This window comes from Silurus aristotelis (assembly GCF_946808225.1).
Source record: "Silurus aristotelis genome assembly, chromosome: 11".
NCBI lineage: Eukaryota > Metazoa > Chordata > Actinopteri > Siluriformes > Siluridae > Silurus > Silurus aristotelis.
In genome coordinates this window covers 8914299-8940381 of record NC_139584.1, presented here as the reverse complement: position 1 = coordinate 8940381, position 26083 = coordinate 8914299, and the positions used below count along the sequence as shown (strand labels likewise).

Genomic DNA, 26083 nt, shown 5'->3' with positions numbered 1-26083 from the left:
TTCGAGCTGAGACATTTCACAGCAGAGACGATGAAACTGCAGAGGGAGGACGAGCGTCATCACATTCGGAGTCAAGACTACTTTTTTCCTCTTCTCCGTTCTTTAATATTGTTAAATTCGATTCCTTTCAATAATTTTTTTTTTGTCGTTTTTTTTTTTCTTCCCATGCTCGCTCTTTGCCGCCCTCTCCCTCTCTTTCTGTATTGCTCTCAAACTCCCACTCTCTCTCCACTCTGTGGCTATGAAAATCGGGTATAATTTAACTGCAGGCCATTTCATTGTTCCCTTTAAGCTTCTTAACTGTAAAATATTCATATTTTGGGGGCAGGAATCACAATTCGTGGCAGCACAGAGAGAGAGAAGGAGAGGACGCATAAAAGAAAACAGCAGCTGAGAGGAAAAGAACAGGAATAAAAAAAAAAAAAAAAGATAAAACAGATGTTCTGGGTTATGCTACTGACATTAAACTTTCTATGTTTTTTCCTCATTTTAAATCGTTCTCGAGGTCTCAACCCCCTGTTTTTTTCCCCTGTAATTAACTTATGTGCGAACAATATGAAAGAATTAGAATATGAAGATGCTTGTTTTGCTCGTTATGCCAGTGTTTAGGTTTACTAACAATTTGGCTGCAAAATGCACAGCTGAGTCTACAAAAAAAATGTTATAAGTGAGGATACAGAGTGTAACACAGTGCTGCTATCTGTATTAATTTGTCAAATGCAGGAAGCTCATTGTTAATGAGAAAAGAGCAAACCAATCCAAATGGCAAGGTAGAATCAAAGTCAAGCAACAGTACTGGTTCAGGAACCTTACAAAGAGGAAACACTAGGCTTGGCTCAATATATATAAAAAAGGCAAGTACAAGTACAAAGAGAAGAACTGAGTTGTTAAAGAATTAGAATCTCTGTGGTGTTTGTTTTTGGGTGGGTATCCAATTGAGGATTACTGGACCATGTCCAGACTTACGATATTTTCAGGTTACAATGGTGTCATCAAAATGCATCTCTATTGTAACTCAGGGACTTTCTGTGATTTATAATATATAAATAATATAAACATAACTTTTCCGGCACTCTGTTGCTTTTTTAGTTCTACCACCCACTAATCACATGATAGTTAACAACCCTGATGGCAAGGTGAGTGAAGCTAATTGATCAGGGACCAATAGAACCCACTCTCACAATTCTCATGATTGGTTCGTGTGGCTGTAATTGATGGAGAAGAGACAGAATGGTGTCCCTCATACCCAAAACCAAACATATAACTTCTGGTCAATGTGGGGAACCATTTTTGCTGCACTGCTTGGGAGCCCCCAGACTTATGTAAACCAACTCTGACTGGACAATTACTAAAGATGAACGAGGAAGCAAATGCATCGCTTTAAATTCATCGTTCACACTCAGCTTAACGAGAACGGTCTTTCGATTGTTCTGCGGTCTTCGTGTTTGACTGCTCACCGGCTTGAAATTAAAAGCAACCACATGACATTTAATTACGTCGCGTGGGATCCCAGTGTGGATAAACACCTCTAGTCGCAACTAGATGCTATATGAATGTCTGTTTGCCAAGTTTTATTCAAAAATGCCTTATTTACATTTATAGTCGACCTAAATTCGGTTGGTATTCTAAAAGTTTAAGTAAAAGTTTCTTGTCACCTGGGGTTTGTGACTTTTGAAACTGATGCCACACCCAGTCATAATGATTCTCTGGATTGAAGGAAGAGTTGGGGTTCTGGATGTGTGTCTCATCCCACTTGATCCCTGGTGTCTGGAGACCTCTGAGTGAAGCCCTCCTGTGGGGAGGAAATTGCCTGTGATAAATAGAGGAAGCCATGCATAGCATCCTGCAAATAATCAGAAATGTAAGCTGTTATGTGCATGTCAGGATCTCTTTTGTAACTATAACTACCTCTCCTGTCAATTGCTGCAGGCAACATTCAAAAAGTTGTCCATTCTTTAATTAAAACATTTCTCATAAACCCAAAACATTAAAACCTACTTCTAGGCTGGGGAAGGCAAAACAACGGTAAGGCTCTCCACTGAAGCGTGTGTCCTGTTCCTAATTTATTCTCTCATGATTTATTGAGAAATCCCACAAACTCTCGAGAAAGGGCTGCCTCAGTCGTGAGGAAAGCCAAGTACAACAGCATCATGAATTCTAATGAGTGTATTAATGCAATTGAGTCTCCGCTGCTCTTTTAAACTGCTGGCATACGTGGCAGGCATTTGCTCAAGCCAGTCACAACACTTCCTGATTTAATTACTTGATGCTGCTCTTCGAATACCTTAATGTCCCAGAGATCAGAGTGTAAGCTATCAAAAACTGCTTGCCTGATGCCAAACCAAAGTGCTATATTAAAATATTAAGCAAAGAATTCCAATTTTAAATTTTAAAGGAGAAATGTGATAGTTCTGAGGTGTTACAGTGGTTCAGAGAGCCTCTTCATGGTAGATGGTTTGATCCTGTGCTCAGGTTACTTTCTACTATTCAATTTGAATAGTATATGGCTTAGTATTCTAAAAAGCATGCCTGATTGAAAGTCATTAGACACTTAGCCTGCAACAGACCAGCACAGAACAGAAATGGCTCAGGACCACAGGTTGCATGAATAGTTCTACATTTACACACCTTTTACTACACATCTCAACAATGGAACTGCAATGAATGGCTGCTGTGGATGGGTTCCCTTTTGAGTCTGGTTCCTCTCAAAGTTTCTTCCGCATACCATCTCAGGAAGTTTTTTCTTGCCACAATCACTACTGGCTTGCTTATCAGGGATAAATAATTATATGGAACAAACGTATAGGCATTAAATTTGCACCATTTTAGTTAATCAGACTTTGTTTCTTCTTGTACTGTTCCTTCTTAGAAATTGTTGAATCTTCCTTCCCATCCTTCTTTCTGGGGAAAGCCTTCGAATGTACTATGTTGAACATTAAAACAGAGGTTTTTCCCCCTGAGAGAAGGTTCCTGGTTGAACAAATTTGCGTGAGGAACACATGCCTTTACGTAGCCAGCGTCACCTGCAAAATGCATACTATATGCTAATTTATTGTCAACACATTGTGTTGTGTCTAACTTTTGGTGAATGTAACAGTTTGTACCCGTTTTATTTTTATTTTTTCCTTTTAAGGCTTCATCTACACTTCTTCTTTCGGCTTCTCCCATTAGGGGTCGACACAGCGGATCATCCTTTTCCATACCCCCCTGTCCTGTACATCTGTCTCTTTCTCCCCAACTACCTGCATGTCTTCTCTCACCACATCCATAAACCTCCCCTTTGGCCTTCATCTTTTCCTCCTTCCTGGTAGCTCCATCCTCAGCATTCTCCTTCCGATATACCCCATGTCCCTCCTCTGCACATGTCCAAACCATCTCAATCGAGCCTCCCTCACCTTGTCTCCAAAACGTCCTACATGCGCTAGCTTCATCTAAACTAATCACTAATTTAAAAACGGCGTTTTCGCCAAACACTCTGCGTTCACTCCATCATTTTTAACCATTTCTGAAAAGTTGCTTATTCACATTGAAACTTCTGAAACACTTACCTCCATGTACTGTACTGTGCACTGTGTACTGTAAAACGTAAAAAGCTTCGACCTGCATAATTTCCACCTGGCATTAATTTAAACTTGTTGAGGAAAGTTACCATCACATGATTAAAAGTGCGTCATCGTTTTTAAAAGCCTCTGTTTCCACAGTCCAAGAAAGCTTTTTCAAGAAGTTACGCTTTCGTTGACCACAAACGGCATCTCAGTGTGAATGGAAGGCCAGAACAGAGAGAAAAACATATCCGAGAGAAATACAACGAAAACATATTAGCACGGACATGTCCTTAATTTAAATTCAAATGCTTGTTTTTAATATGATTTTTTTTTTTTTTATAATGTGAATGTGCGGCTCAGAAAAGTGACTTTGCAACCCATTTCTAATGTTCCTTACACATTACCATTTCGGACATGTGTCACCAATTTTGATTCTTGATTATGTTCTGGTTCTAACCTACATTTATCAGTATTCAAAAGGCTGAAACTCTGATTCAAAGAGATTGTTGAATCAAAAGTATAATTTTATCAAATCATATGATTTAATAAATGCCATAAAGAATAGATCTTATTTTCTTTTTCAACACTTTTAAACACATTTTCAGCAATTGTTTGCTTTCTATATGCCTCAGCCATGGTTTCATAATGGATTGTGAGTCAAAACTGTCATTTTGGTTTACTGGAGCTGAACTAAAAAACTAAATTGAATTATGTCTACTTGAGGAGAAGTTTTGGCACTCTTCTTGCTGACCTCTGCTTCTGCTGTATGAATCACCATGTCGAGTAGGGTGTGTTCGCTGCCTTTCTCTGTAGCCCTGCATTGAAACCCTCAGCACACCTGATATACTAATTGGAGAAGCGAGAGTGTGGGTGGTCTGGGTAGAAAGCAGAAAGAGGGTAAAAAATGGTGAAGAAATGCTGTTCATCTTTGATGCAGCCTCGCGTAAACCCACCACTGTGATAAACAACTTCCGACTGCTTCTGCCACTGAGCTTAGCAGTTAATACATCTTAGCAGCAGGTGTCTGACAGTAAAAGCATGCTGTGGTGGTGGTAGCGGTGTCATATATTCTTTCACAAATATGTTTACTAAACATGGCTGGGTATTGATTAATGGATATGTGAAAGCGCTTTAGTCCTACTTTCTGCATTGCATCTTTCAAATGTAAAATTTTATACAAGATTGTAAATTCATTCATATAATGATATAATTAATTCATATTTAATTAATTCTCTAGTGTATTAAACCTTGAGTCTGTTTGAAGCATGCTCTTTTGTCCTACTATACTTTGAATTTAAAGCCAGTCAAGTCAAGTTTATTTCTATATCGCTTTTCACAACAGTCATTGTCTCAGCTTTACAGAATTTAATAGTTATGGTGAACGATGTGTATTTATCTCTGATGAGCAGACATGGTGACTGTGGCAAGGAAAAACTCCCTTAGATGACATGAGGAAGGAACTTTGATAAGAACCAGACTCAAAAGGGGAACCCATCCTCATTTGGGTGACATACAGTGTTGTGTATCTAAAATTTCTTGCCCTAACTATAAACTATACTTGATTTAATCTTTTTTTTTGTTTTTGTTATAGGGTCTTATTTCCGACTCATTCACCACCGAATTCACCTCTTGAGCTATTATTATGAATGCAAACAACATAACAGTGCATTGACTTAATTGTCTAAAATGGTTTAAACGTCACCAGTTTGCGAAACTGCACTAATCTTCAGCACTGTTCTGATTTTAAGGTTTGTTGCTTCTTAATAACATATTTCCTGTCGAAATGAATGCCCTCTCTTTCTCTCATCTGCAATGGAATATAGTAAGCTTTAAAACCGATTAAAGCTCCTCAACATGCATTTTATTCAGCTTATGGCCCAATGGAGGTTGTTTAGGTTTCTATCTTGTACAGTATTGTTTAGTTCTCATTTCTGATTGGTCAGAATGAGTAGAGCTCTAACAGCATTGAGAGCAGTGTTGCCAACTTTAATGTACACATAGCACAGGTTTTATATTAATGCGGACCTTCTAATAAAAAAAGGAAATCATTATGCCCATTTTGTTTCTTTTCCTTTTTAGTAACAAGACACTCAGTTGCATTAACTTCATTACAGTAAGCTAAGCAAAGGAAGATCACAGAATGAGGCTGAACATCTAAAGCTAGTCTTTAAATATTACACGCACTTATTATTGTGGGTATTTGTAGATATTTACCAGTAAAAGTTTTAAATAAAAAATTCTTTGGTCAGTGAGTGAGTCTGGGAATGCAGACTTACACACAGGCTAGTCAGTACACGCTTGCTATGTTTATATCTGGCTTACATAAATATGCAAATGGTTTTCTTTTGGCTGCTTTCCACACCACACTTTTTTCTCTTCGGTCATTTCAACAGCATGCACTTGCTTTCGCAGAGAAGAAGCCCTTCTTTGATTAGAAACAGAGGAGAGAGGTGATCGATAAAGAACAGAGAAACCCAGAGGACAGAACTGACTGGATGTCAGCATTACCATGCGACCATGACACACACACACACACACACACGCACACACACATTAGCCCACATTCTCCTCCGAGGATTAATCACTACCAAGGCTTGCCAATTGAGATGCTTCTGCAGACTAAACACATATAGGGCATATGTGTAATGCATTGTGTGTGTGTGTGTGTGTGTGTGTGCGTGCGTGCGTGCGTGCGTGCGTGCGTGCGTGTGTGTGTGATTTGTCACATTTGTGCCTCACACGTGTTATTATTTCTACACAATTACCACTATTTTTTCCGGCCAAAAAACATCCTAAGATCATACAGTTCCTTGCATATATTTTGACCCCTTTTTATTTCCCCCTACTTGAATATTTTGGAAGTTCATTACCTAAAATCTCAATTTAGTCTGTTTGCTGCAAAATTAGGATGTTTTTTGAGGATGCAATTGTGTAAATTTTAATAGCAGACCATAGCCTATTGGTGGTTAAATATCAAATCAATGGCAAGCCATTAGGGCCAGCAAGGCCTTTTCTGCTGGTCTAAAGAGCAGAATCAATAACTTTTAATATATTTATTTCATTGATATGTATCCAATTATTCACAATAGTCTTTTCTCTTCATTTAATAGCTTTTTCTTGATTAAGCTGCTTTTTGGGAGTGTCTGTGTTTATTGAAATTTCTATCTAATCATATTTTAGGGGTCAAAGAAATCTGCCGTATGGCCTTTGAAATCAGCAGTTCGGGCGAATGTAGCGTAAAGCACATGTTGTTTTAACCAATAAGATCGCGAGTTGGCGACTCCGGGACCATCTAGCAGCCTTAACTTTCGGTTTCAATGTAATATGTGTCACAACCTTTGCACACATTACGATTTCATGACCGCAATTCAGTATTTCATCAACACATTGTGTTGTGTTTAACTTTTGGTGAATGTAACAGTTTGTAGCTGTTCTATTTAATTTTTTTTTTTTTTTTTAAGATTCAACGACACTAATCAGGATATATTTTTAAAAACGGCATTTTTTTTACGTCCTTTTATTCGATGGTCAGAGAGCGCACTAGTCAGAACTCACGAATTTCACAAGCTCAAATATATTCGTGTGGATACAGTGGCTGTTTTTTTATTCCACTATGGCTGGGAAGTAATTGATTGGGTCATGAAATAAACTTACAAGGACATTTTCAAGATGGATTTTTTGAACATTGTGATTAAAGTTTGGCATGTTAAAATTTGATATGTTAAAATTTTGCCTAAAATAAATACATCAAATATTATCTTTTTTTTAAATCTAACCAGCTGTTATATACATTATGCCTACAAACATCAATTTAATCTTCTAAATTTGACCAATAAAACATTAAAATGCTATTCTAACTTTTTCAAACTATTTATGTATTTATGAGGTTATTTAAAAAGGTTTAGTCAACTATAGAGAAAAGGTTGACCTGTAAAGTCATCATGTTCGATCATACATGTTTGATGATACATGTCTTCATGTGCGTTCACACTTTAGAGAATGGGTGCGGCGATGCGCTCGATGGTGGTGCAAGAGCGAAGGCTGCACGTTGGTGTCCATAATGGCCTTGGCTGGGTGGATGGACCTCAGGTGATGGTGCTTGAGCCAATGACTGCAGCAAGCAGTGACCTCAAAAAGAGTTCTACTGAGAAGCAAAGGTGGGTCCTGGTATATATGTCCTTCTAAAATTTATTTTTCACTTGTCTGGTAATGCAATGTTTTAAATTCCAAATTATTGGACTGTTATAATTCCAATTGTGTGGGTTCTGGAAGGTCTTTATAAAAATATTGAAAATTTGATGAATACTATTAATTTGTTCTTCACATTTATAGCATTTGGCAAACGCCCTTGTCATATATCTTATTTGCACAATATATTAGATAATTTAACTGATTATATGTAACTGAGGGCCAGCAGTGGCAGTTTGGTGGTGCTTCTCATTTATTGTGGTGGTGGATCTGATTCCTTCTGATTTCTACCATATCCCATTGTTTTCTGTAATGGCCTCCAAGAGTTCCAAGGTTAGTCTTTTCATAGGGCAAATACCATTTTTTATGAAAAAATAAATTACTAAATCTGTGTAGCCATTCAGCCCAAGCTTCTTCAAATTCCTGCACATAAAATATTGTAGTAGTTGAGCACTCGTTTTATTATCCTATTCAGCATGTATGATCGATTTGAGAAACCTAGTCCAGATTTCTCTCCAAGAGAAAATGCTCTTTTGGCTTTTATGTCACCATTAGGTTTCTGGTAAAAACACTAGTGAATAGGAAGGATCATGTCTTTAAATTCGTTTTTACCATTTTTTTTTTTTTTTTATGTAACCAAAATGTAAAATGCCATAACCTCAATTGTGATTGAGATATAACCAAAAGAGAACCATATATCTATTGATTAAAGTGAGTAGATTTTAGATGTACAGTATATTAGGGATAATCTACAGCTAGGTGTGCATTACACTACTGTAATGCATGTCCCGTAAGGCAAATAACCAACTGACACAAATCTTGTGTTCATATGAGTTGAATGATCTGCAAAAAAAAATTTTTTTTTACAACTATTTAGCTTAGTAAGGTAATTAGGAAATGTTTACAATTAGCTGTCTCACTCTGCATCCATCTGTAGCTGCAACTGTTACTATGGTTATGGCTGTTTATAAAGCAGAGCATTAAATGACATTTATAGCAATTAGCAGATAGAGCAGCTTAACCAGAGCAACTTATATTTATATTTTATTCAACCGAGCAGTTGCGGGTTAAGGGCCTTTCTCAGGGACCCAGCAGTAACATCTTTATGGTTTTGGAATTTGAACTTTTAATCAGAGGTTCAACATTTTAGCCATTGAGCTTCCACTTTTCTATGACAGTGATTAAACTGACTGGAAGTAACCAGTGCGTTCACATGTTTGAACGCGCACCTTCCGGGCACTAAGTCTCAAGAATTCAGACCTCCCATGTAATAAACTGTAGAAATAATCAGGATTTCATTATGTGAATGCTATTTCGCGTTTCACACATCAAATGTTGAGTTAACTTCTTAAATATGACTTTAATATATTGCCAGGAACGTGATTGTAATGTAGGCACAAAGGCACAGATGATTAAATGGAGTGTTGTGCAGACCTTTACCTCGTTTTTAAACCACCAGTGCACTAAGGCAGCCGAAGCTTTCCATGCTAAATGGAAACCTTAAACTCACCCTGTTCTTCGCACTTATCACCGTTCCTAACCTTGCATCTTCTGGCATTCCTCTTTACTCTAGATTTCCACTAGCTGCCTTCTTATTCCAGAAACTTTAACCCACTATGTATGTCACCTTATTATTTCATTTTTTTCTCCACACTGCCCCCTGCCATCTCCTTAGTCTTTTATTCATCACGCCTTAGAACTCATATCAGGTATAAATTCAATATGATTTACACACCTTCCATGTGAGCGATTCATAATTTATGACGCAAACCCGATTCGATTTCGGAGCCGCATTCTTCAGAGCGTTTCCACTTTGGCCGGATGAGGATCCCCTCCGCGGCCTCCTTCACGTTAAGTTCTGCTTCATTAGCTCGTGCTGGATGTCGGCTCGGCGAAAATGCCACGAGGTGAAAAAGTCAAGAACGGAGCGCCGAACTTCTCCCTATTTCGCAGCTTGTGCTGTGCGCACCAGTATGCCTAGAAACAGGGCTATATTTAAAACCTGACGGCGACGGGGAGAAGACGAACAGTAGAGCGAGAGCGAGCTGACATCTCCCTTATGTTGTCTCTCACGACTCCACTTTCAGCTCTCCGCATGTGACGTGCGAGATCTCGTAGTTCACACCAGAACGTGTCGCAGCTACGTGTTAACGCGCAGACCAACCGCAGCCTCCAGTCATCTAGTTACCGGTGTAGGGGAACGGGTGAAGAATTCGACGAGGTTCTCGGGGTGTCGAACAGAGAACGTGATTAATTAACAATGCGTTTACAGTTCGACACTGCCGCCATCTTGCTGACTTTGTATGTGTGCGAATGTGTGTGTGTGTGTGTGAGGGAAAGGTGAAAGCAGACTGTTGAGAGCAAATTAGGCGTGCCAGACTGTCATGCATGACGGAGACATGACAGGTGTTTTGGTGGAATTAATAGATTTCCACACCACGCATGTATAGTAGCACTAATTGTGCCCAACTTTAGTACTCCAATCTCCTATTTTTATTTTTTTTTACTCATTATCTTTTGTCTTGCACATCTGTGTTCATGTATCCAATTTAGAAACCAATAGGTTGTTTGTATGGTCTATAGCAGAGCGCTGGCAGATTCAAACAGCGTTCATTTTAAGAATTTCAAATCCTTCTGCTTGCTTTTTTTTTCTTTTTTTTTTTTTTCCATCCCCTTAAGGACTGTTCCTTAGCCCTTAAAGAGCTCTATCAATTTCCCTGTGTGTGTAAACTTCCAGTTTTGCATTGCACAAACGCAAAGAATTCCCTTAATCTCACTGCACTTTGCAAGGAGGTCCAAGACCTGCTTTAATATATTTACTTACACTAATTAAATGCATATTAAATTCTGACTCCTTTAGACCCCTGAGATCTACAGCATGCCTTTGAAATTTATTTCACCGAAGTGCTCACACACACACATACATACACACACAAGCACACGCACATTACATTTATTATTCTCTCATTTTATTATATTGACTTGTTTTCTTATTACAGAGAAATAATGCTATGCATAAACCAAACCTTAACCTCACTAACTTGCATCGGGTAGCTATTTAGTATTTCTTTATACCGTAATTTCCAGACTATTAAGCGCACCCAAATATAAGCACTGATTTTTTTTTAACATAAATACGCAGCACCTGTCTATAAGCCGCAGGTGTATACACTGAAACTAATGAACTTTACACAGACTTTAACGAAAGACAGTGTCTGTTACACGGCTTGTATCTAAACAGTAGCCTACCAAGAAAGTCATTGTTCACCGTCTTCCTCCTTCCTTTCACAACACTTTCTCTCGGGAGTTTATCTTTTGGCATCGTTGTGCGTTTAAAAATCACCATCGGTGAAGCTTTTCTCCCGATGCCGTGCAGCTCAGAACACAGGTGAAGTGTGTTTTTTTTATGCACGGTTGTTTTCAGTGTGATGAATGATTCGCATTTCCTGTAGACAGTCCGAGTGAGCGGCAGGTCAAACGTCAGAGGAACATCATCCATATTTATGATGTGGTGCAGCCCGATTCAGTGGGAGCGCATCTTATTTAATGCTGATGATGCTACGTTTTTTGGCTTGAAGTTTGTGAAACCTGGAAAAACCCAGGAAAAATTCATAAATTAGCCGCTTCATTGTTTAATAGCGGCTTATAGTCCGAAAAATACGGTAATTAAAAGTAGGTAAATAAGACTGGTAAAAGTGAGTATGACTCCAGTAAAAGTAAAAGTGCTCCCTTTAAACTTTCACTTGAGTTAAAGTACAAAACTATTTGCCTTTAAATGTACTTAAGTATTTAAGAATTATGATTTAATAATATCTAATAAATCATCATGAGCTCAAAACTATCTTTTGAACAGTTTAACAAAGAGTTGTGCAAAGAAGGCCACAGGTGCTGTGGCAAGTTCGAGTCAGGAGTTTCTTCCATCATTTATTCCACTCAAAATGTTCTGCTGTTGAACTGCCGCTAAACCGGATGGTTAATCTAAGTGGATAGCACCAAGCGGCAATGCGGGTCTAGCTTGAATGACACTCTGGGTGAAGCACACCATGATCGATTGAAAAAGGTTTTATTGGATAAAAACTTTCTTTTAGCTTTTCCCGCATGTTTGATTTGGCACATGTTTTTACGCTGGATTCCCTTCCTAACGCAACCCTCCTCATTTATCCGGGTTTGGGATCGGCACTGAGAGTGGCTGGGGTTGGTTTCCTGACCAAGGATCGGACCCAGGCCGCAGCGGTGAGCCTCCTGCAGTCTGGAAACAGTTTACTCAAGCTTTCGTGCTATCATGTCCAGACTGTTCTCAAAACAAGTTCACACTTCATGAGAGATTCCCTTCAATATTGGGATCCCATAAACATTGCAAGAGAAATGATGTGTTCTTATTGGCGTCAGAAACCACTGAGGCGGAGATTTGAACTCATGACCCTCCGATCGATAAGCCGACATATCCATAAATCCCTAACAGTTAAGCCAGCGTCGCTCTTTTTTTATTTCTCCTAATAATCATATGCACAGTGCTACGACTGCACCAGCACACAGTACACTTCCTGCTTATGCATGAGTCAATTATTTCCCTCATTAGTGCCAAGTGGTTGTTGAAGAGTGGAATCCTAGCCTTGTACACCACTGTAATCTCTCACAGCTCTTTCCCACACTGGGCTCGATTGGCCACTAATGAGTTTGCTTCTCTTTGCACTATTTAATTTGTTAAAGCCGTGTTTAGTGTACACGCTTAAACGGGACAGATTAGCAAAAATAGTGCCGCTATAAACTGCAGCTGAATAAAAGAAGAAAAACAAATAAGTACCTTTTAAATGGTAAATAATTTGCATTGCTGCATTGCTTCAGTGCTTTTTTTTTTTTTTTTTTTTGGCAGTTCTTATTATACTGGCGTTAAAGACGTACCGCAGCACTTTCTTAAAGCTAATATATCGTACCGTATGCGTGGCGCATTTTAAAACCATTTCGCTTCCGAGTGTACTGCAGTATATATTTCCTGTTGTCTGTAGATGCCTGGGAAATTTCTCACAACACTCTTCTTGGAAGAATTGTATCTCCTTCCAATCAGAATGACGCATCTGTGGCTCTGTGATGTAGTATGTGCAGTCGTAGCTCAGAAAGAGGCGGTGGCTTCTTTCACATGTTTAATGCATGTCTTGGCCTTTAACCTTTCTGGTTTTTCGCTGGTCACTGGAGAGTTAGTGAGTGAGACAATGGAATGCAGTTAGTATCCAACCAATTGTGCAAATAACTAAATAATAAAAACAGTATTAGGTTTTGTGCAATAGTTAATAGAAAGATGTACAGGAAAAGGTAAGCAGCACACCATTAGTGCAAATAACATTTACGTTAGTATTAAGTTGTGTTGGGTTGAGGTAACAGCGTGACGCATGCAATGTGATGCAGCAGATTCATCCAGTAGGTACAGAAGGCAAAGAAGTGCAATCGACAATCCGATATAAAGAACAGCATTTTCGTCTTTGATTTTGAGCCTCTTTGGTCACACTTCTGCCCATATAAATTGATCAACGCTTTCTGATCCAGGACTGTAACAAGGCCCAGATTTGATGAAAGCTACCACAACATTTCTGCAGCTTCAAATGTCTTTAAAGCTGCAATAGATGTTGGGTTTCAATGAGACAATTCATAGTGCTTTCCATCCAACTGAACTGAAGAAATCTGACATTTAGACCTAATGGATTCTGAAAACTTAGAAAAATCTGATTGTATGGTTTTATAAAACCAGGATTGAACTCTTTAAGCTTAAATGGCCGGCCTTATACTGTATCAAGGAATCTCCAGGTATGGCTCATCACCTGTTTAAGATTCATCTCTGCTGTTAAGTCTGAACGGTTAACTTTATTTTGAAGACATAATAAGACAGGAATAGTCAGACACCCGGATATTTCCGCCACTATGCCAAGCTTGGTGTCAGGATAAATCTAGTTTCTGGGTATCACCTGATCAGTTTTATCCCTACAGTTAGGCACAGTTATGGCAGTGTGCTCAGATGTCCTTGAAGAAAATCCATGAAAGACAGTGACCCACCATATAAAGGCTTGAGTCTGTAAATGTACCTTGTGTCGCACAAACTGACCACAGAGTTTCAACTACCCTGGTTTTTCTGTTCATTTCTGAGTTCAGGTAAACACATGAATTCTTGTAATCATGCATACAATCACATTTGGTGAATAGAAATTCAATAGTTTTTACATGAATACAATGCCCTTGAGCTATACAATTATTTGAGAAAAGCAGTAAAATATTAGCAGAAATATTTTAGCAAAAGGAGCCCTGTTTATAAAATGAGGGTACGGGACCAGTGCAAGCTGCTTATTGTGACATGAATGAATCAGGACCCTGAGCAGGTGCTGTGAGTCACCACAGTAAATAGATCTCTTTAATCGTGGTAGACATACACAGTTTGAGTCTTTCTGGCTGATAATGCATGTGCTGAGCATTAATGGCCATATCTCTCTCTCTCTCTCTCTCTCTCTCTCTCTCTCTCTCTCTCTCTCTCTCTCTCTCTCTCTCTTTCTCTCTCTTCCAGCTCCGTCATGATGCTCCGTGGTAAAGTGGAGCTGCGAATGATAAAGCACCCAGCCTTCAGCCTTCTCTTCCAGCTGGAGTACGTCTTCTCCGTTCCCCTCGCCGGAGACGGAAAGGTAACGCGTGCTTGTCCAAGTGTTAAATCGGGTTGGCTGTGTTTGTGTAGTGCATTTCACAGTCAAAATAGTCTCAAAAGCAGCACTACAAGAGTGAGGAGAAAAAAGGGGTAAAAAAAAAATAACAGCATAACACCAGTCGAACCAAAATAAAACTGATAAGAGACACAACAAGTGATGAAAATAAAAGCCTGCAGAGTAGAACAAAAATAATAAATATAGAGTAAAAAGAGTGAAAAAGAATAAAAAAGACGTAGAACAGATGGTACAATTTTATAGTTATTTATTTTACTGGAACTGGTTATAAGCTTTATCTGACAATGTTTTCTTTATTGTAAATCCATAAATGTCATGCTTTATAAGTAAAAGCCTTTCTATTAACTATGCTTTACTGACATTTAATGAAAAAAAAAATATATATAAAAATAATAATGACTGATTGGCTGATTGGCCAGATGCACGGGCTGCATTCTCTTTTCAGTTCGGTTCCTACAAGATTTCTTCCTCAAATTGTTTTTCTTGCACCATCACCTCCACCTGGTTGCTCATTATGAAAAAACTTAGTCAAAGATTTTTTTAAAAGAAAAAGTCAATTTTTTTATTATTTTCTTCAAGTTTTTAATTGGCACGCAAATGTACAGTAGCAGCGTAAACGCCACCTGTTACTCATGAACCACCACTCGTCCATGCACCCACTGCCACATACATATATTAATTAGTGTAAAGTTTATACAGTCCAATAGTGTAAATTGCTCTGTTTTGCTCAATTATGTACTGTAATTTATTAAATTAATATGAAATTACAGTATACTAACCCATACTGATCACTTTCTTTAAGACTCTTGGGTAGGCTAGGTCTTAACTTATTTTAAAATTATGATTAGGTCATTGTAACCGACTACCTGTATGTGTGTGTGTGTGTGTGTGTGTGTGTGTGTGTGTGTGTGTGTGTGTGTGTGTGTGTGTGTGTGTGTATGTATGTGTGTATATGTATATATATATATATATATATATATATATATATATATATATATATATATATATATATATATATATATATATATATATACAGGGTTATTCAAAAAGAATGAACCAATATCATGACGCATTGCTTCAGTTCTCAAGCATCATCATGCAAAGAGTCAGTGACCATTTGAAAGATGAGTTATTTAAGTTGGTTGTGAGTATAATACTTGTGACTTGGCTGGAGTTTCGTATTTCTTTTCCTTAATAAAATATTGCGTAATAAAATCGGTTAATTATTTTTGAATTAACCCTGCATTGTCATCTCTAAAATCACATCTGCTGCAGACTGCATTGTGCATTCAACAATGACTTACAGCGAAGAAGGAACTGATTAGGTTGCATATACACTTACAAGGCCATTTAAAAGACAGACATTATAAGAAAAGCTGGACATTTTAAAGAAATGTCAGCCAAAACAGTTCCATGTTAACATGTTAAGCTTTTTAATAAACAATTTTTATATTTGCATTTTCTTTCCTGTAGAATCTGCAAAGAAATTGTTAATAATGTTAATCTCATTTCCAAAAACACGGGGTCATTTTATGACGTTAAATTTGATGCTTGTGCTAAATATGATGTATGTGAGCTGTGCGGTTGTGGCTGCAGTGAAAAGAGACTTGTTGAATTGTGTTCAATGGGTTCACCTGTCTTTGATGCAGCGCTCTGTTATACTGCGTTTTTGTATAATATTGATTGCTCCCAAATCGTCAGAAGAATGGTATTAAGATGAAGTCTACTGAAGGCCTACTTGTGAAATGCACGGTCCAGCACAATATCCAGGTTGGATTATGCGGCTATGGTAAGTTGAGTCATGACTATAGACTGGTTTTGGGAGGTGCAAATCTAATGCGTGGATGTGAAACCGTTCAGCAGAAGTACAGAAAGTTCCGAGCTGAAATGGAGCATCAGTAAAGGATCCAGCAGTGGTTTAAAGGCCTGTATATTGTGATCAGAGTAAAAAGGAAGCTTTTGGTTGTCAAGCCGTTCAGAAATCTCTGTGTGCATTCGTGTTAATCTGCAGCTAAAGCAATCTTTCATGCCGTCACACGTTTCAAAGCAGGCATAGCTTCCTTTATGTTATACTGGAAAGTATGAGTTCAGTATGAAATACATAGTGGCAGCTGAGATGTAGGATGGACACACACACACACACACACACACACACACACACACATACACACACACACACACACACACACACACACACACACACACACACACACACACAAACACAGATGCTCACACACATATAAGCAAGAAAGTGGATCTAAAAGATGTCTCAACTGCCCCTTTTTTTACTCTTTTATTTTATGTCTCTTCTTGTTTCACTTACTTTGATTATTTTTTTGTTTTTATTTGTGTCAGTCTGTCTCTCCCTGGCTGTCTTTTGTCTCTGGTGTATTAGTGTGTCAGTCCCAGAGGAAATTAAACAGCCATCCTTGGCAGGAGAGCTCTCAGTAAATAAACACATTGTAAAGAAACATGGCGAAAGAAAGAGAACAAACCGAGGTGCAGGACTATATGATTTCACATATCGAGTCTATACTGATCCCATCACGATCCCATTGCTCTCCTTGGCTCCCAGTCTTGCTCCTGCATGGATCCTCTCTTTATTAGTGCTTCAATAATAAAACCTATATAAATGCAATGCTGTGCTTCAGCAGGTCGATCTACAGACAGTCCTCATTCCAGACTCATTGCGTAACCCAGCAAGTAGAGCACCGTTTAGCCTCAAACGCTGTTTTTAAACTATTAACAAAATTATAATTCATTCAGAAATGTCACATACACACACTTTTGCTTGATTGTTTTAAAAAAAAATTTTTTTTGGATTTTTAATTTTTTTGGAGACCCACACACCATATGTTCCATCCAATTGGTCGCATTAACACTAATAGTATAAATCTAGCATGCAAGGTGTGTCCAAAACAAAAAGCAGTTCGACTGGTGATGTTGTTTCCTGAGTGTGTTGGACTGGTTGCAAGGACGTTTTGACAGGGAAAAAAAAGATTTTTCATGCTGGTTTATTGTAGATGTATTGTAGTCAAATTTGTTTTTTTAGGAAGAAAAGTATAGCCTGTAGCCAAGGAGTTTGAAGTATTATTTTCTATCCCGATCTGGGACATGGTGGATCCAGAGCTTATCTTAGGAACACTTGGCCTGAGATGGAAATTCACCCTGGATGGATTCATGTCTATGGGCATTTTAGATTAGCTGGGATGGATTTTGGAGGTTTTCTTCTTCTTTTTCTTCTTTCGGCTTCTTCCATTAGGGGTCGCCACAGCGGATCATCTGTCTCCATACCCCCCTGTCCTCCACATCTGTTTCTTTCAACCCAACTACCTGCATGTTTTCCCTCACCACATCCATAAACCTCCTCCTTGGCCTTCCGCTTTACCTCCTTCCTGGTGGCTCCATCCTCAGCATTCTCCTACCGATATACCCCATGTCCCTCCTCTGCACATGTCCAAACCATCTCAATCTCGCCTCCCTCACCTTGTCTCCAAAACGTAGGTAGAAGGAGGTCTAAGTAACCAATATATACATATACATACAATATATACATATAGACATAGGGAGAGTAAGGAGAGAAACTTCACACAGTCAGTAACACAGTTCCAACGTCAAACTGGAGATCCTGGAGCTGTGAGAGGGTTCAAACCATATTTTGCGATTATACCTGACATGTTTAATTACAGTCTTATAGTCTTTCATTTGTGGCATGTTTCCCCCCCCCCCCGCTTTTAGTGTTCTACTTCTAATATAAGGTCTCTGTCAATTGATTAGATTACATTTGCCCAAAATGACTGACATACTGTCAAAAACCGTGTCCTACAGTCATCAGAGTAAATGCTATCAAACCTTTTGTAAATCACAACATAGAAAATCTACACATCACATTTGGTTGGTGTGTGTTGTCCTTTTGTCCTGTTTTTACTCAAATCAATAACAGAAGGTTTTTGATGCATGTAAAGAGGATGAGTGCGAACAGACAGATTAAGATGATCTTTGAAGCCCACAGGCAACAAAGCATATGATATATGCTTGTGCGATATCAGTTTCACTATTTGAACGCTGCAATCTTTTAATTCGCACTTTTGAATACTGTGACTAAGTGGGGAGTAAATGAGATATTGTGACATGTTTGCTGATAGCAAGTTGTCTGCGGTTCTTGGAACCGACCACGGAACAACTAATAATTAAACGAATATTTTTTTTTTTTTAAAGGGTGAAAAAAGAAAAAGCAAACTGCAAACCCAATCAGCCAAATCCAATGGCATTTATATGTAGGAAGATAAACCTGATAACTGTTGCTTAAAAACAAATAAATTACTTTATTTATTTATAACTTAATAACTTAATTTAAAATGTATTCAAAAATACCTTAATTTATAATTATAGTTAAATTAGCCGTTCCTTTTTTTTTATTATTTATTTTTTTATTTTTTTATAAATTTGAATTAACACATTTGAATAGAAATGTATTTGAACATTTTGGCATGTATACCGTATTTTCCGGACTATAAGCCGCTACTTTTTTCCCACGCTTTAAACCCCGCGGCTTAAACAATGAAGCGGCTAATTTATGGATTTTTTCTGGGTTTTTCCCGGTTTCACAAACTTTATGCCAAAAAACGGAACCCCATAACATTAGACCAATGAAATTGCAGAACGGGTTCAGGTGAACCAATGAAACTCTTTATATTAACTCAGATGCACTCCCACTGAATCGGGCCGCAGCACATCATAAATATGGATGATATTCCTCTGACGTTTAACCTGCTGCTCACTCAGACTGGCAACAGGAAATGCGAATCATTCGTCACGCTGAAAACAACCGGGCATGAAAACACACACTTCACCTGTGTTCTGAGCTGCACGGCATCGGAAGAAAAGCTTCACCGATGGTGATTTTTAAACGCACGACGATGCCAAAAGAAAAACTTGTTGTAAAAGGAAAGAGGAAGACAGTGAACAATGACTTTCTTGGTAGGCTACTGTTCAGATACAAGCCGTGTAACAGGCACTGTCTTTCGTTAAAGCCAGTGTAAAATTTATGAGTTTCAATGTAGGAACCTGCGGCTTATAGACAGGTGCGGCGTATTTATGTTCAAAATAAAAATCTTTGTCAAATTCAGTGGGTGCGGCTTATATTTGGGTGCGCTTAATAGTCCGGAAATTACGGCAATCATCAATAAAAATAAATAAATTATTTTCATTTGGCCTGTATTGTATGACCGTGGAAAGACCTCGCATCCACACACAACCTGAGAGCAGGGCCGTTTCTAGCCTTTTTGACACCCTAGGTGAGATTCCAATTGCTCCCCCCCAGACACTCCAGGCTCCACCCCCATGGCTCCACCCCCACCCCCCACATCATACAAATCAGTCGCATCCTTTTGTAAAAAAAAAAAAAAGTTACACAATGAATAATCATTGCGAAATTGCCTAAATTCAAGTATTTAAACATATACTGACCAAGAAAACACAAACACCTACCCACACATGCCCCACTAGAGCCTCATTACAAACTTACTGCGGTCCGATTTGACACAAACGAAAGAATACATTGTCTGAAACGAGATGCGCTTGTTTTCTTTCGGTCCGTGTCGAGAGTGTTTAATGAACGAGCTTCACCTCGGTTAAGTCACGGGAGAGCTTCTGTCGGTTACACGTGTGGGTGAAATTGCACTGCAGTGCGCCGGGCAGGATGGACGCCGTTAGCGCATCGGCGCTTCCGTTTTTCCACTGGCTCAGGTCACAGGAGTCTCCAATTAAAGGCAGAAAACAAAGCTGGCGTTCAGCTAATAGCTAACCTCATGCGCCGTATAGCAATTCGCTCCAGCAATGATGAGAAGGGAAAACCTTTACACAATTCTTCCTACATCTTTACATTTATCCCCATCCTTCATACTACATCATTTTTTCCCCCTATTGTAAATATGAAATACTTACAATCGCACATTTTTCTTTCACTAACCTGCTCTTAAATTAGACTTTCTCTTAAAAAAAGGAGGCGTAAATGTTTTATGAAGAGAGTGAGAAAGTGAGGATGTGGGAGAGAGAGACAAATTGCGTGGGTCTGTGTATTTTTAGCTTGTGTTAAAGGATGATGTGGTGGACGTCATCGCACTGATGAATATAGCAGGAAGAACTGCAGCTCAGAGACACCAGGCTTCTCATCGCTCTGAGTTTAGAACCCTGCTGTCTGATTGGCTCAAATCAAAAAAATGTGTTCGACTGAGGTGTAGTCTCTGTGAAAACCGCTTTCACAAGCTTGAAAGTACCGGACTTTTTAATTGCGTCAGCTGTCAACACGTCACCGAGTTGGGATTTCTGAGCAGTGCTCATATTTCTCAGCTTTTAATGCCTTTCCTAGTAACAGCTTCAGACGAAAAAACATGGGGGTGGCGATTTCCTGTGTTAAAAGCACCTTGAAAATGTGGTGTTTGATTAATATTAGTGTATTCATTTGAAAATACAGTATATGGAAAGGTTATGGTTGGATGAAAAAAAAACATATTGCTACAGTGCTTGTCAGAAGTTTATCAAAGAAATCACCTAAACTTATAGTTTTTGAGACACACATTCATGTTCCTTCTGTTTGTATGGAACAAACTAGTTAATTTAATGGTATGAACATTTACTTTTTACAATGTACTTTCAACATTTACCAAAGAAATATATAAGTGCACAGATGTTAAACTTTATTTCATTGAAAAATCTCCTCTTAGCACGAATAACAGTTTTGCACACTCCGGAGAGTTTATAAATACTTTGTCATGCTTCTTGTAAGTCTTGCCAATGGTGTTCTTCGTCCTGACCTTGTGATCCAGTTCATCCCAGAGAAGTTCAATAGGATTTAGGTGTAGAGTCTGGGCAGGCCATGCCATTATAGATAACATTCCACCTGACTGTTTGCTCTTTAAATAATGCTCACAGAACTTGGAGGTATGCTTCAGGTCAATATCTGGTTGGGTGGTAAAGTTGGTTCCAATTGTCACACTTCTGATTGAATTGCATGCCATTGAAAATGGAATGGAAGCCATGCTGATACAGTATTACACCCTGATTAAGTCTGGAATATTAATTTGTTTTAGCACACAAACCTAGTGCTGGTCTGTTTGGTGTCCCTGGTCCCAAATATCCCAGTTAAACTACATTTCAAGTACAATATTCAAGTTACAACCAGACTTCATGCTGAAATGTCCAAGAGGATTTGATGCAGGTGGTACCATTTTTTATCCATCAAGAACCTTTCATGCTCCACATGTGGCCTTCTCTGAGTAAGAAACCTTGTTTAACAGGTTGCAGTACGTCCGTTAGTTTCAGCCCTGTAATAAATCTTCCACTGAGTGGCTAGTTCACAGTGAAGTGGATCATCTAAGAGCTTTTAGTGGTGGATGTTAGTTGTTCTGACCAAAATAGATATAAATCATTTTCTGTTCCAGCTGCTGTCACTGAACTGTGAGCAGAGTTAAAGGCACAGCTTCTGAACACAAGGATGGCTCTAGTCATTAGGGTTGGACAGTAAATTGGTAAAAAAATAAAAATAAAAAAAAACCCTTGGTAATAGAAACAGTCGATTCTGGGTTTGTGAACTCCAATTTTGTTTACCAGATCATTGTGGCAGGAGTTCCACATGACTTCCTGATACAGAATGTAACATGAATGCACCCAAAAATTTCACATTGGTGCTGGGAATCTCCACATCCTTCTATGACTTGGAAGTTATGGAACCGTTTTGTAGAACTGGTCTGAAATTACTTGCTTTTTGACATGAGCAATTGCAAGATGGGCAGACTGTGGCTACATAGAGATGCACGTGGTAAGCAAAATCACTCAGATACTGAAACAATGATTGATTAGTACTAATTGGCCCAATGTGTGTCAACATCTCCCACACCATTATACCATCTCAACCTGCCTAAACTGTTGACACAAAGCAGGTTGTGTCTATGGAGTTATGCCCTTTATGCCAAATAATGAATGAAATTAAGATTCAACTTTTTCCAACATTTAACTGACCAGTTTGACATTATTTCGAGGGATTGTTGTATGTGAAAAATCCAAGAGAGCAACAGTTTCAACAATTCTCAAATCAGCTCAAACTGTAATAACAATCATGCCATTATCATGGTCAATCAAGATAACATTTCTTTCATTCACTTCTCTTTTGGGCCATTAGGACCAGGACCTCATGCCACAAGAACAGTTTCTACTCCACTGCAGTCAGCCTGCTGAACAGTACCCAACTCACATCCTTTTACAACCTGTTCGAGCATGACAATGCCCTTGTGCACAAAGCACAAGATATGCTTTACATGGGTTGGAGTGGAAGATCTTTTGCTATAGAGCTCTGACCTCAACCCTAGTGAACACATTGGGAAGAATTGGAACACTGACTGCACCCCAGGCCCCCTCACCCTCACCTGACTTTACTAACACCATTGTTTCTGACTAAGCAGAAGAGTGATAGTAATTATAAGAGCTAATTGGAACTAAATATGGAATGCGATGCACAAAAAGCACATATACTTATGACCCGGTGTCCACAAACGTTTGGACTATAACGTGTATATCTCACCTTGTAATTTTTCTCCTGCTCATTGTAACGACTTTGCATTGACCCGGGATAATCGTATTTCATTAATCTGATAGGATCACAGAAACCAGTTTTAGAACAATCTTTCTGACTGCCACTGGATGGAGCTGTGTAGCCCAGAAATGAGACAAGCTGTATAGTGTTTTATTTTTCCTTCTCGTCATGTTCTCTCTCTCTCTCTCTCTCTCTCTCTCTCTCTCTCTCTCTCTCTCTCTCTCTCTCTCTCTCTCTCTCTTCTTTCTTTCTTTCTTTCTTTCTCTCTCTCTCTCTCTCTCTCTTTCTCTCTTTCTTTCTCTCTCTCTCTCTCTCTCTCTCTTTCTCTCTCTTTCTCTCTCTCTCTCTCTCTCTCTCTTTCTCTCTCTCTCTCTCTCTCTCTCTCTCTCTCTCTCTCTCTCTCTCCCTTTCCACCCTTTCTCAATAATGCCTAAGACACTGTTTACTGTGTTTCACCATTATTTGTTCATTTCTCAAATATGTTTTGAAAGATTTTTTACATGGACTACTGCAGACTTGTTACTAATTAGCAAATTATGAAGTTATACCTTTCTGAGCACATTCCCAGCTGCTCCAACCAAGTGAATTACTGGCCTCTGTATAAAACACAGCCGGCCCCCTAAACCAGTCAGAATTACACTAATCAGGAGTATTAGCACCTTCGTTTTCTTCACCATTTTGCACAAAATGAAAGGAAAATCTACCCACAAAGCTCTGTTTGAAATTTATTTTTCTTTATTTCTAACTACAGATGCTTGACAGATGGTTTTGAAATGCATGGAAGCCTCACTGCATGTACATTTTTCCTTTTTTTTTTGTTTCTCTGAGAACTTTATTCCGTTGTATTTTTTCAGGGTAAGCCAGTAAACAGCTGTAACCTTATACCAAAGCCCTGTTACATATATTCTCAAATCTTATTGGTCACAAGGATCATTTTGGAGAGGAGTTCAAGCTGAAATAAACATAATGTGTTTATTTTAATGGTTTTGTTCTAATATGCTATTATCACTGTAGTACCACTAATTCATAGGAACTTGAATGGTGGAGAACTAGGATGCCTTTAAAAAATAATAATATTAATAATTTTTGAATCTATTGAGGAAATTACTGTTTTGGAAACGGGAACTCATTTCAGATATTCCACACATTAAGCTTCGCTTTGAATCGTAAAAAAAAAGCATGACGTGCCATTCATGAATGAATTGCTATTGATAACAAATTGCCTTGTTATAAAGGAATAAAACACTTCGGGGGTATGCATCGCTCCACATTGTAATGGAATATTCCTTTATAACAGCACATTCCATTAAGTTTTATTTCTTAAATGGTTCAGATTAGAGAAAACAAAAGCACGAGTCTACATCTTAACGTCTTGCGATGCAAGGTAATGTCTAACCGGTAATGATTCCAAGTTGCGCAAACACTGCTTTATCAACATTAAAGTCTGAGTCAAGGGAATCACTCTTCAAAGCCTAATGTTAATATTAATTGCAGTATTTCCAGATTTGCTATTTATGAAATAATAAACCCAGTAAAACACTTAATAAACCCTGTTAAAAAATTTCTTATTTCTTATTTGTGATCTAATTGAAAACTAATCTCAGGATGATCTAAGCAGCCAAATCAGGTAGAAGAAAACTAAGAATTATCAATGGTGGTGACTCTGATTAAGAATTTTAAAGGTATGTATGAAGTATGTCTGCTTGTATACTGTGAGGGGACGAACGAGGGACAAATATTATTTAAGGATTTATATATATATTTTTTTTAATTAGGATCTGATCAGAAATTTGAGCTTTTTCATAACTTTATTTAGGGTTACCACCAACATAGTCTCTTATCTAAGTCTGCATTTTCTAATGATGGTTCATGTCATATTAATAAGAAGAAGAATAGAAGCTTGAGATCGCAATTTATCCATACACCATGCTTATGCTTAATTATGCCAGAGATTCGGCTCAGCTAGTTAGCAATCTACAAGATGACAAGCTCAATGTTGATGGTGGTGTTAATATGAATTGTGCATACAGCATAGCTTTTAAATGTCAATGAACGAAAAAAAAAAAAAAAAATCAGCTTAAAACTTTACTACTAAATACACTTTGTGGACAAAAGTACAGCCAAACAGTCATTTGCTGTCTAGGGACCAAAGCTGTGGAACGCACTTCCAGCCACTGTGCTGAGTGTTTTTAAATCGCAGTTGAAAACTCATTTATTCATACAAGCTTTTAACACATAGCCCCTGATTTAACTGCTATTTTATGTACATTGTGTTCTTATATTTTATTGTCTATTGTTGTTTTACTGGAAAGTGCCTTGTGCTCCTTTTGGTTGCTGTAAGGCGCTCTATAAATAAAATTTGATTTGATTTGATGCAAACAGTGACCACAAAGTAGGTAGGAACAACCTTTTATAGGACGCCTTTAGATGCTGTAGCATTACATTTTTCCTTTACTTGAACTTGGAGACCCAAACATGTTCCAGCATTAAACGTGTCCTGTTAATAGATCTTTGACCTCAGCCCTATTGAGCACCTTTGGGATGGATTGGAACCCTGACTGGACCCCAGGCCTCCTCACCCTACGTCAGTACCTGACTTTACTTACACAATTTTGAATGAATGAACATAAATTTCTACAACCGCACTCTAAAATCTAGTGAAACATCAGTGAAAATTATTATAACAGCAAATGTTCTAAATGTTTATGAGGAAGTTTTAAAAATCACATATGTCAAGTCAAGTTTAGTTCTATAGCGCTTTTTACAACAGACATTGTTACAGAATTTGAGAGTTAAGTTGAACGATGTGTATTTATCTTTAATGAGCAGCCATGGCGCCTGTCGCAAGAAAAAACTCTCATAGATGTTAAGAGGAAGAAACCTTGAGAGAAGCCAGACTCAAAAGGAGAACCCATTCTTATTTAGGTGACATCAAGAGTGTGATTATAGTCTTTAAACAATACAAAACACTGTAGAGTGAGAACTACCATGAGCACTATAATGTAAGATTATGAGTAATGTCCTTTCTAGAGTCTTATACAGTCATTTGATGAAACCAGGAG

General features: G+C 38.3%; 1 protein-coding gene across 2 annotated transcripts in view; it reads left to right on the top strand.

Moving 5' to 3' along the window:
• The window catches only part of nphp4 (nephronophthisis 4), a 204936-nt gene that overhangs the window by 67356 nt on the left and 111497 nt on the right, over positions 1–26083 (top strand). For both annotated transcript variants that reach the window (XM_083555325.1, XM_083555324.1), the window contains exons 8-9: positions 7542–7702; positions 14281–14395. In XM_083555325.1, the coding sequence (XP_083411451.1) occupies positions 7542–7702; positions 14281–14395 (276 nt within the window). The remainder of the gene's footprint in view (positions 1–7541; positions 7703–14280; positions 14396–26083) is intronic.